Source organism: Nuphar pumila, chromosome 13 (assembly GCF_984573655.1).
Source record: "Nuphar pumila chromosome 13, dmNupPumi1.hap1.1, whole genome shotgun sequence".
NCBI lineage: Eukaryota > Viridiplantae > Streptophyta > Magnoliopsida > Nymphaeales > Nymphaeaceae > Nuphar > Nuphar pumila.
Window position 1 is genome coordinate 58,444,133 of NC_143261.1, and position 13,508 is coordinate 58,457,640.

General features: G+C 34.3%; 1 protein-coding gene across 7 annotated transcripts in view; it reads left to right on the forward strand.

The window, feature by feature from the left end:
• The window catches only part of LOC149818478 (protein REBELOTE-like), a 62,911-nt gene that overhangs the window by 37,785 nt on the left and 11,618 nt on the right, over positions 1-13,508 (forward strand). For 6 of the 7 annotated variants that reach the window (XM_089986482.1, XM_089986486.1, XM_089986484.1 and 3 more), the window contains exon 5: positions 12,476-12,786. The exons of the other annotated variant lie outside the window; for it this stretch is intronic. In XM_089986482.1, the coding sequence (XP_089842608.1) occupies positions 12,476-12,608 (133 nt within the window). In that variant the 3' untranslated portion in view covers positions 12,609-12,786. Of the gene's footprint in view, positions 1-12,475; positions 12,787-13,508 lie in introns of those variants that run through there. 7 annotated transcript variants of the gene reach the window in all.

Here is a 13,508-nt window from a genome sequence, read left to right on the forward strand (position 1 = left end):
AAGACTGGAATAAGGTTTGGAGGAGTGAGAAAAAATGAATAAGTATTATATGCAGCTTGATACGATTTAATAGTGTAGAACTTATCGTAGTAATATTCTGATAACTTGTCTTCGTACAAAATGCACGTGATTATATGTTTGCACAAAATCTCGCTAACCTGTTACTTTCTACAAGAGCATGTTTGTTTTTTAAGATAAACATTGCAATTGTGAGAGTGATTGTAGGCTTTGTATCGACGATGAAGGCAATGCACTACTTGAACACATAGATTTCGTGCTTCTTTCTTACCATCGTCCAACTTTTTTTTACTTTAGGCACCACACATGTTATGGGTATTATTCTTTTGGTTTTCAAAAAGTTTCATCATCATGAGATAAAGTTTTTCAATAAGAGGATTTAGTGACTTGTCATGTATTGTGAGAATCCTCGCATTAAATCTCTTTACTATATTAGAGGTTAAGCGCTTGTACATTCTAGTTGAAAAGTATATGTTAGCCTAATGTTTTTCTTTTATGACCTTAGTTGCATACTTGTATGCATCTTCCCTTTGCTCCTGAATCTTTTTAAGAAAATAATTATACTTTTGTCTCGTGAGTGCTTTGGTTGTGCTTTACCAAAGTTGACCTAGTGATATTCCAAATTTATGTTAAAAGTTTTTCGTAGTGTTTTTAGTAAAATTCAACCTGACAATTTAGCCATGTATTGTGAGAATCCTCGCATTAAATCTCTTTACTATATTAGAGGTTAAGCGCTTGTACATTCTAGTTGAAAAGTATATGTTAGCCTAATGTTTTTCTTTTATGACCTTAGTTGCATACTTGTATGCATCTTCCCTTTGCTCCTGAATCTTTTTAAGAAAATAATTATACTTTTGTCTCGTGAGTGCTTTGGTTGTGCTTTACCAAAGTTGACCTAGTGATATTCCAAATTTATGTTAAAAGTTTTTCGTAGTGTTTTGTGTAAAATTCAACCTGACAATTTAGCCATGTATGGGAGAACATATTGTGTAGCTTTGTGTGCTTATTTGAGATAGCTGTTAATTGTACTTTAACTTTGGGTATGTCATTGTATTAGTGTCTCAATTGTGCATTCACATGCATAAAAAAACTACACCCATGATTCATTCGACTCGTTATCTATAACAGTAAATGCAACCGAAAATATTTGATCACAAGGATCAATACCATGGGCTGACAACAATATTTATGTATTTTTCTTTTAGGAATGTGTCATCTACCATAAGAAGTGGAGGGCTTTCTTTAAAAAACTGATCAATGCATGCACGAAAAGATATGAACATGTACATAAATCTATGTCGTCTATCAGTTTCAATGCACATTGTCGATCATCGGTTAGTCGTCATCAAATAATGACAATAGGCAAAAAGCATCTTGAAAAACTCTTCGAATAAACCATATAGGATCACCTTAGTCATTTCTCATTAATGTCATGCTTGTTTGTACGTAACCTTCATACTTTCCTTGCGACTAATGTCATTTAAGATTTCTTTTAGAGTCAACTTTGGGTTATCGTGTAAGTGTTCAAGAATAACACTTGAAATCCACTTGAAAGATATTTTTTTCACTACTACGTTGTCCAATGATCCACCACATGTATGCTCACTTTGATACTTCTTCACTTGAAAAAATGATGTTTTCTGCACCTTTGTTCAATGGATCCTCCAAGTGAAATGAACCATAGTCCGCAAGTTATTTCTCATGCATACTACAGTTACTCTGTTATTGCAGTTTTTCATAAATTTTATTTTATAGTTATTTCTTATCACATGATCTTTAAAAAATTATGATAGTGCTAAAGATTATTAAACCTTTTGTCGATAACTTATCGATCTTTTGACTATATTGATAGCCATTGAAATCGTTCTATATCATTAAGTCTTTTGTTACACAGTTGCTCAAACAACTAAATTGACTTAACATCAATGATTGCCAATTGCTCTTTATTGAAATAATATTCATTGAGCAATAATGTAAAGTTTATAAATTTCTCAAAATTTTTAAATAAATAAAAGATTTTTTTTTTTGTGAATTATTTTGGTATTTAACTTTGATTAAATATCATTTTTTAGCAAATTACTTAGCTAATATTGATTGATTAATTAGCAGTTATTTATGGATAATATTTTGGCATTTATTGAAGTTATTTGATATTTAATTGGGCAGTTATGAGGTTTTGTATGAAGTATTTGGATCTCGACCTCAATATAGATCTAAGAGGATCAACCAACTCAAACGCAAGTTTGAACTATTTGAATGAACATATAAGATCCACTCGATCTCAAGTTATTTAGGATTGGATCTCCAAATGATTTCAGTCAACCGAAATAGATTTGGGTAGGGTTTTGATTTATATCGGGGCTTAAATCAGGCATAGAAGAAATTTAGATCCATTTGAGACGCAATTGGATCTTTCTTTAAAGTAGAAAGTGTCTTGGATTTATTTAGAGACCCAAATGAATTCTACTAAGTAAAATAAGATTTGGATATATTTAGATGACCCAAATGGATCTCACTAAGAAAAGGACTTTTGGATCCACTTGGAGACCCAATTCGATCTCATCAAGTAAATAAAATTTTAGATCCATTTGTGACTCAAATGGATCCTATTAAAGTATAATAAATTTGTTTGGATCCACCTAAGACCCAAATGAATCTCATTTAAATAAATAGGATTTAAGTCCACTTATGTCCCAAATGAATTTAATTATATATATATATATATATATATTAGTAGGTTGGATTTGGATTTAATGAGATCCAAATAGGTCTCACCAAAATCCAAATCCAAGCCCACTTGTTTTCCTACTTAAAACTAAAAAGAAATTCAAAACCAAATTCTAATTTCAAGTTTTTCTTTCCACACTCGCCTTTGAAAATGTTTTCCCCCCTACTTTTTTTCAAATCAAAAAGGTTTTCCCCCTTTCTAATTGTATTTTTTCCTTTTTTTCTTCCTATAAATACTCTACTCATGCCCCCTCTGCCCATTACATTCCCTCTCACCTGTATCATAAACTTCACTCATGCTCCCCTTCACCCTTCACTCTCCCCTCTCTCGTGTAAACCCAGCATCACCACCACCACCACTGCCCATCTCTCTCTTGATTTTCGTCTTGCACCATACCATTGCCACCCGATTCTCTCCTTCCCACCAACTGGGCAGCCACCGATGGCACCCACCAGTGCCACCTTCACTGACTCCTGGTGACTGCTCTCAGCCGCTCCTGCTGAACAACCTCCTCTCTTTGTTGAACCACCCTGTTTTGCCTCACATAAAATAACAATTGAATAACATGCTTTTCATCATAGATACTATGCAACATCTTTGATATGCATTTTATCATTCATCATAAGCATTTACACAGGCTTAAAACTACGTAATAATTTCAGAAACATGCATATTCAAAAAACATGAGCCATATACATATATTTATTCATAAAATCTTGAAATACACTCGTATTTAACTATTCATAAAATCCAAAATACATATGTTAGAATATGTTTGTAAAACCTGAACATATACGTGTCTTTTATTGAAAACATGTTCAAAATACTCACATATGGAAAATTTTGATACTTTTTTAACATATGCACATTCTTGTTTATGAAAAACAAATATTACTTAAATATATATTTTCTCAAAAGGCATGCAACACAAACAATTTTTGAATATATATATATATATATATATAAACTATGTAATTATGAAAACCCCAAGCATTTCAAAAAACCTAAAACTACACATATATGTTAAAGTTATTATAAACCTACCTTGTAATGCATGTGGTCTCACGAGAAATAAAGAAATTTCAAAAAGGCCCTCGAGAATTCTCCTCGATTAGCATGACATTGATCGTATTTTATTGACGATCCAACTATGAGCGAGGACACGTATGCTAACCTCGGTTTCCAGTCCGATGATGGTAGTGAAGAACAAGGTTGTGGCGAAGGTGACGACCACAAGTGGTAGGGTCAAGGTTGGCGAAATGACCTCGCTGAAGTAGGTGATGGCTTTTGGTGACATCGAGGTCAAACTCGTGCTCAACTCAGCTTGGCTAGGTTGAGTGCGGGTCAGATGGACCGACCCAAGTTCAGTTCCCCAAACGTGAAAGTGGGCACCGACAGGCTCTGTTGAGCTCCGGTTGGTGAATTGAAGAAGAATGGAACTTGTGTTTGGAGATATGTGTTAGTTACAGTATATTGCTGCATTATGGTTGTTTTGTGAATTTCTCATCTGTTGGTGAATTCATATACGATAAGATGAAACACTTATTTCTTGGTTTGTGTTGTAATGGTGAATTCATATGTGATTCTATTTATATGCAAAATTATGTGTATGTGCATGCATTATGCATAAGAGCATGATGATGTCTTAATCTACCCCAACATTCTTGAGTGTGACTGATACTGTGTATTGTGTGTGCATGTGTGCACGTGCGTGATTGGTTTGTAACATACTATTGGTGTGTCTGCTGTTGCTTTTCAGATATGGATTTTGATATGTTAAACAACTGAAGATATAGCTGTTATGCTAATATAAGATCTGTCTCTCTTTCTCTCCTTTTTTCGCTTGACTTGAACGAAGAGATTAGTAATGTCCCTTACCAAGGGAGCAGGTTTTACAACTCCACCGAATGAAATTGTGCAAAAACATGAAATTAAGGCTGATGCATTTATGCGAACTGCTAAGAATCATGCCAGCCATTAATGTATTATGAAGCTGTAATATAGACTATGTTGGTCGCTTTCATTTGTGGTATTTTTCTGAATGTAGCCAGTTCATGAATGATTAAGCATATTTTCCCCTACTTCGTTGTGTTGAAGGTCATTTGTAAGGAGTGGAGTGGGAGAACAATGTCTACAGGAAGCACAAGGCTGGTGGTATGCTTATTTATGAAACCTACTCCTTATACATTTACTTATGGGAATATATTTATCCTGTTTTGTATAAAATTTCTCAGGTCTTGGGTGTTCCTTGGGAGGTAGATGATGAAGGTTTAAGGCAACACATGAGCCAATTTGGTGAATTGGTTGATGCAACAATTATTAAAGTAATTGTTCAGGCACTGTTACTGCTTTGTTTGTTTTGAAATAATTAACTTAACATTGTACTTGTTGTGCCTTATTTTAATTGATTTTCTGCTTCTATGGGTTGTGGAACAAAAAGGGCACCATTACCTTCAATTATTTGTCAATTGCTTTTCTGTGGATTCAAGCACATGCTATTGTTTACACCCTAGCTCATAACTTCAAAAAAAAAAATGATGACTGTGAGCTCCGAGTTGAGCCATGTTCCGAGAAATGCTATCTTGATGGTGCTCATGGCACCCTGACAAAAAAAAAAAATTAAGTCCATACAATGTGTGTGAACCCCAAGGCGGGTTCGGGATTTTGAGAATCATCTTTGGTGCGATGACTCGCACAGGAAAATAATTGAGAAATCAAATATGAGATTTCTGAGGCTCTGGGTATACCTGAAAGAAGGTATATGTTACCAGACCCCTCATAGTGCGATAGCTCGCACTTGGTTATAAAGAAAAATTTAAAATGAAATATAAAACCTTTGAGACTCTGGGTATACCTGAAAGACGGTATATGTTACCGGATTCTCCAGGCTCTGGGTACACCTGAAAGATGGTGTATGTTACCGGACCCATGATCTACCTTAGAGAGGGTAGGTGGTATGAGCTTCATGGATGTTCGTGTTTTCGTGAGAGTTAGGCATCTCACCGTATGGTCTCAGTTCACTACAATGTCTATGCTTGTGCTTACCCACAGGGTGAGAGTAAGATAAACATTAAATAATTTAAGTTGACTGAAAACTTATTCCTGAAGAATTATGTACTGTTGATATGACTTTCGTAAAACTTGTAGAATCTACAGCTTGTGCTAATGTGGATAAATGTATCTTTAGTTCAATCCTCTTTTGCATTGTATCATGAATTGAAAGCATAATCATTTTCTTAGAATGATATCAATTTTCATGCTAGTTATATCTGCAGTTGTTGCACATATTTGTACACAGGACACTAAGCACCGCATATAGATATAATGCTTCTTACGCAGACAGGGGAGTCTGACCCTTCTGCATTAAAATTTTTCAGGTAACGCATAATTGGAGCATCGTGGAGTCGTATTTGGAAGTAGTCAAGAGATCTCAGTTTTTCAGTGTTTCCTATTTGAACTCTGATTAGTAGATTACATTTCTGTTAAGAGATGTAATTAATGACATTAATGCTTTAATTAATGAATGGTATGCTTTTTTTGGTACTTCTCTGTTTTACCTTGTAATGCACCCGACTTGTGTTTTTCGCACTTCCGCTATTTCAAAAAAAAAAAAAAAAATTTTACTCCAAAATTTTTACTATAAAAAGTTGGGGCGTTACATATTGACTCTACAAAATTACAAGTATTGAATAGTCTACTGGAGCGGTAGCAGAAAGTTGTGGTGATGTTGAGAATCAGTCATTTTCCTTTCTCGAGAACTGACTATTGAGTACTTGTTACTACTGTTTTTTTGTAAAGACATTATGATTTATTTTGGAATGAAAATACTCTGATTTCTAAAACTGAATCATTTTAGAAATGTTATCTGCGTTAAGGATTTAGTCTTATTATTGTTATCAATCGAATTTATAACTCGCCCGAGGTTTTCAATCGGAGTAAAAAAAATTGTGCAAGTTTTAAATCTTGGGGCATTGCAGAGAACTTAGTAAAACCTAAACATTAGCATAAAAACATAAAACAATTATACTTCTTAATAAATGCTCATATAGTTAATACAACATACCAAGGTTTGAGCTTCCCATGTATGTTTAATGCATCATTTTTTGCAACAATTATTTATCTCAAGCCATAAGTGTCTTGGTCATCTCCTATCGTTTCTGAGTTTGGCTCAATAGATATGGTATAGTCATGATTAGAGTTGTTGCTACTATATATGTCATTATCATTTTCTACCATCTACGCCATCGTTAATTGATTGTTCGATCGTATAAATTAATAAAAATTTATTATCTCATCCTTTGATTCCACGCATGCAACAATCTTGCATTTTCAACTTTTAAAATTAACCATGAAAATATCGCATCCATCGTCACACTTACATCTAAAATATAAATTTCAATGTGTACCGACCTTTGTCTTTAGCTATAGAAGGTTGAATGTCATTCACATTGTTGCGATGATAATCACTAGCACTGAGCTGCAACGCTGAATATTTTGTCTAATCATATACATTAATTGTTCATAAAAGTTTTGCATTGTTTGCACATCGAATATCTATATTCTTAATCGGTTCAGGCAATTGCATGCCCTCCACGTGTATAACATTACTATCATTAATTGTTTGGAAGACTTGCATGTTTAGGACATCAACATCATTCACTGTTTGAAACAATTTGATGTTTGAAAATGAATCTATGAGATGAATGCACATTCTCCACAGGTTTTTTATCATTGCATTTATCAACATCTTCTTCTACATCTCTTCTAAGTGTTTCTTAAGTATACTGGAGGCTAACTAACTCTTCACTATATTCGATTTTAAGAGACAACATAGCCATGAGTTCTTTAAAGCTAATATTTTTTAGACTACTAAAGCTCTCTAGCTACGATCATCAATGAGACGCTAGTGTAGTTTAACAAATATTGAGGTCATCATTAACTATATCGGCAAAAAACTAATACGTATTACACCAACAGAGTCAACTTTAGCCTCATTACACCAATACAAAAACACTTAAAATTAAATAAAGAATAAGCAAAAACACATAAATCCTCTACAACACACACACATATATATATATATATATATACACACACACATATATATATATATATATATATATATATATATATATATATATATATATATATATATATATATATATATATATATATATATATATATATATATATATATATATATATATCAAAAAACCCCTAAATGGTAAATCACGCAAAAACTATTTAATAAAACACAAGAAAAGTACACACAAGAAAAGCTAAAAAGCTAAAAAGGAGAAAGGAGAAAGGAGGTTTGTATGGTTTGCCATGACTTTGGTATAAAATATGTGATTTTTGGTATTTATGATTTTACGATTAATAGAGAAGAATGCATAAATAACATAATTTTGCACACTTAAGAATCACAAAAAAATATATGTGAATATACATTTAAATGAGTTTTTGCCTTAGTCGGCGGGCGAAACAATATAGCATGCAAAATTCGTTTGCCTATTTGCGATTTTGAAGAGCGGGCGGATTTCAACAATTTTAGGGCATTTAGAAAAACACATCATTTTTGTGGTACAATACAATCATTTTTTGAAACTATTTTCGATATTTGTATAGTAAAAACATAATTTTTACTTAAATAACATAAAAATAATAAAATAAGGTCAGTTTGTGTCAGTGTCTATGTCAATCTGCTTGAGTATACCCACTCATGTCACCAGGGACTAGGGTTTCAACGAGTCAGGTACCTGTCCCATCAGGGTATACCCAAACCCGCCCATATAATAAATTGTTAGTAATAAAATAAGGTCAGTTTGTGTCAGTGTCTATGTCAATCTGCTTGAGTATACCCACTCATGTCACCAGGGACTAGGGTTTCAACGAGTCAGGTACCTGTCCCATCAGGGTATACCCAAACCCGCCCATATAATAAATTGTTACGTTAGAGTTGTGATGGTTCACAAAAATGAAATCCCAAGCCCAGTCTCGCATAATTTCTGAAATATATTTGTACTAAAAAAGTATATATAATACTCAAGTCAGGTTGGATACCTAGCAAAAATTATAACCCAAACCCAGTCCGCATATTCTTTGGGTTGGGTTCAGATTGATCCAAATATTATTTGGGTTTGGGTCGAGTTGTGTACCTGGTACAAACCTGACCCATCGACAAACCTACTAGAGACACGCACCCAACATGGCGTGCCTCTATGACCTAGTTGAAAAAATATTAGATCAGCTCCAATGAGCACACGTAGACGCAATTTATTATCAACATTAGCCAATCAACACAACCCATGGCCACCTTGTTCAATCATACTATATTAAACAAGGGAAAAATATTGGCTATCTTAGATTATACCATACTCTCTAATAGAAATCACCTATTCTTTAGCTTTTTCTTGATATTTTTATGAATCAAGCCATATGGATATGATCTATATGTTTTGTTTAGTACAGAACAGGTTTTATCAATGGTGTGAATAATCAGATTGTCTTGGAGTTTAAGAATTCAATGGTTTACAATGCGTTAAAATTTCACTATTAAGAAAACTACCCTATCCAAAGTGCATTTTCTAATAAATCGGCCGTGCCTAATGCATTCATGTGGTCATAAGAATAAAACTAAGAATACAAAAATCGAAGTACAACCATCATAAGAATAAAACTAAGAAAACAAAAATCAAAGTACAACCATCATAAGAATAAAAAAGAGAAAAATATATCAATATAGCTGGCAACCGATATAATGTATTAATACAATTCCAAGACTTCTGGATTTGGAATAGGGTTGAGTTTAGACCATTATTCTTTTTCGTTGAAGCTTTGTTTGGATCCAATCTATTTCCCTTTGTTTACATGAACAACTCTTATTACCAACCTTCTTTTGAAGTATTGCCACACAAAAATTGATTCTAGACCCAACACAGATATACCAATCTAGATGTTTAAAATTTTACTTTCAGATTCTAACCTACTATGAACTTGGACCCACCCAGTGTGCTAGTCTGGGTCGTGGGTATCGACTCTCATGTCCAGATCCATAACCCATCGAGGCTTCTTGGTTGAGGGTTAGGGATGTCAATGGTTTTGACTTGGGTCAGATATCCAACTGAAACCCAACCCACTCAGCTGGGTTAGATGAAAAAAGTCACATCCAATTGACAATCAGATTTGGATTCAGTATAGCATACAACACATTAATTATTAGGATTTAGGAAACAGTGAAGATGAATAAGGCAACTTAAATGATGTCCTCTTTCCTTATCAAATCGAACTTCTAAAACGCAAAACAAGGAAATTCACCTAACTTGGGCAGTTCTTAATAAGCTCATCTGACCCAGATGAGTTGACCAGTTTATGTGGAGCCCCAACTAAGGTTACCAAACTAGGAAGTGAAAGTGGGAAATGATATGGAAAGCGGAAGTGGGAAGTGAAGCATTTTAAAATTTATAGGAAGTGATAAGTGAAGAATCGATTTGAAAGTGAAATGAGAATTGAAAAGAAAGTGATATGAGAATCGAATGGGAAGCAAATAAAAACTAAAATAAAAATTATTATTCTTAAATCTCATGATTTTTTTGGTGTAAGAATTATATTTTTTTCCGAACCTAAAAATGATGGTGACCAATTTAGAGAGGGCACATGGGAAGCGAGTGGAAAGTGTGAGAAAAGGCACATAGAAAACATGAAAGAGAAGCTTAAAAGGACATATAGGAAGCATGGACAAAGCGTGTGGGGATCATAGGAAAATCAAGATTCCTATCAAGTTTCGAAAGCGAAGAGTATCGTGCTTCCGAAGTGAGTTTCTGAAAATGCACTTCTCATCTATCTAAGAAGCTTCCGGTAACTCTGGCCCCAACCAAGTTTTGAAAATTTCTAATTTTATCTCAGATCGAAAATCATTTGAGTCCCTGTTCGGACTGAGTAGCCATGTCATTGGTGTGACTTGGTGACTTTGTCAACCATGATCATGTGTGTGCATGCATGCGTGTATGTTTGTGTGTGACATAATTTGTTCTCTGAACTTGCTGCTACCACGGTGAAATGTATTGCAGCGGGTTCATGTCGTCATACAAGAGAATGTGGAGTTCATATTTTTATAGTCTATTAGTACATATCTCCCGAGTTTTTGTTACAGACCCTTTGTTTGTTTCCTACTGGAAAGTGAAATGTTTTTCGGCAGGATCATGTCATCATATAAGGGCATGTGTATTGTGCATCTATACAGTCTGTAGCAGCTCTTTCCAGTATTTTTGTTACATGGTGATGCAGACTACGTACACCTGATCTGAGAGCTGTTCTATTGCAAATCAGGAATATAGGGTACAAATGAGTTTCATGGCTTACTGCAAAGATGTGTATTGTGCATCTATACAGTCTGTAGCAGCTCTTTCCAGTATTTTTGTTACATGGTGATGCAGACTACGTACACCTGATCTGAGAGCTGTTCTAGTGCAAATCAGGAATATAGGGTCCAAATGAGTTTCATGGCTTACTGTTAAGATATTCTGTTGATTTTTTTTCCTTTCCTTTTATTCAGTTTAATGTATGTTAATTTCATAATTTACTCTGTGTTGTTTTTTGGGATAAATGGTAGTAAGCAACTTGGTATGGTTCTTTCTATTTTGGTATGCTACTAGCTTTGTCCTTGAAGGTGCGAGGAACCTTACTGATTTTGTGCTTGGTTAATTTAAGGCTAAGCAGCTACACGTTCATGCCATATATTGTCACCTATATAGATTAAAAGTGGAATTGCACTTTATATTGGCATAATCTTTTGTTTCATCTTTGCTGTGGTTGCAAACAATACATAATGTCTCTTTTAAGTTTTGAAGCTATAATAGATGAAGTAGAACAAATCTTTCTGTTCCTTTCCCAAAGGAACAATGTCCTTTCTTTATGATCAACCTTTCATCTGTGATCTTCCTCCGCAGTTCGATACAAGCCAGGTAGAAACAAAACTTAATGATAAATTCCATTGGAAGTACCCAAGGACTATATTCTTCTCAAATTTTATCATTGCTCAACTTGAAAACTAGATGGTTGGGAGACTTGATTCTTTCGATCTTGGTTATATTTTATTTTTTTATATTCATTTTCTATATTTTCCCTGGTCTATGTGATTAATTTAATCGTTTTTTTATAAATTTTCATTTTTGGAAGGAAAATTTTCTTTGTTGCTTAAAAAGAAAAAACTTGCACTTTCAAGAGATTCAGAAACATTGCAAGTTTGCATTTCTTGTGATTGATTAAAGGTTGTGACTTCAGGTCAGGTGATATTGTATATAACCAATCGTCAGTTATATTCAATCCCACTGCACAACTCATTTGGCAACTGTGAGGTTGGTGTCCCCATGCATCTCCATCATCAAGTGAGATGTGCAGTTGGAATTGAATCTAACTGACAAATGGGTTATATACATTATGACCTGATTGCTCTCCTTGGAAGCAAGTCACAACTATAGGATGTGCTTGTTGTGTTTTATTTAGTATTTCAACATGATTTAATTGGCATCATATGGATGTGTGGTAGATTATGGTACAGCTGCACAGATTGCACTGACATTATCTCAAACATAAACCTTGTCAATCAATGCTTGTAACTCACATTTGCTGAGTCCTGTCTACATTTTAATGAGTATACAAATTGTCAGAATGTTTCTATGAACTTGCTTCTTTGCATCTGTTACATCATCGAACTTGCTGCATGCACAGGCTGGTTTATGCTGGCAAACAATTGGCTGATGACAAAACAGCTCGTGAATACAGCATTGAGGGTGGTTCTGTTCTTCATCTTGTGCTTGCTCTTCATGGTGGTGGTGGTGGTGGTGGTGGTGGTCATGAGTAAAGATCATCACTGTTCTATTCATACATGACAGTTAAATGTAGCAAACCCATATACTAACTTTGCATGATTTTGGTGATTTGCGTTCTACATAGACGAACATATGACTTCTGTATAATCTTTATGAAGGCCTAAAACTTTTTATAGGTAAATGGATCCGAGGGTGCTACCCGATGAAGGTTTCATACTGCTGTTACACAAAACATGCATTCATTATTGGTTTCTATTGTTCTCAAATTGATAATGCTTGTCAAGTACCTCTTGTTATAAGGCTAGTTATTGTTAAAACCTGGCTCATCTACTGTCAGACCAGTGCTACCCGATGAAGGTTTCATACTTCTGTTACACAAAACAGGCATTCATTATTGGTTTCTATTGTTGTTCTCAAATTGATGATGCTTGTTGAGTATCTCTTGTTATAAGGCTAGTTATTGTTAAAACCTGGCTCGTCTATGTCAGACCAATGCTACCTGATGAAGGCTTCATACTGCTGTTGCACAAATAGGCATTCATTATTGGTTTCTATTGTTCTCAAATTGATGATGCTTGTTAAGTGGCTAGTTATTGTTAAAACCTGTCTCATCTACGGTCAGACCAATGCTACCAGGGGAGTTAAAATGGGCGATTGAATTGTCGTCCGTGTTTATGCTAATCCTGGCATTGGCTTTTGATCAGTAGCCTGATTGATATGGCCATTTATTCTTTCCATTCATCCATTCCTTTCATCCGTATTGAGATATCTCCAAGATTTCTATTAATAGATTCACAAAAAATATAAATATGATATGGCGCGTTAGGTTGCACTATCATAACCGAATGGTCTAGGATTTGTCTCATGGTGGTTAAATTTTAAATATGCCAAGAATTCTTGGTATTTTCTTGAAATATTATTTTTAAATTTAT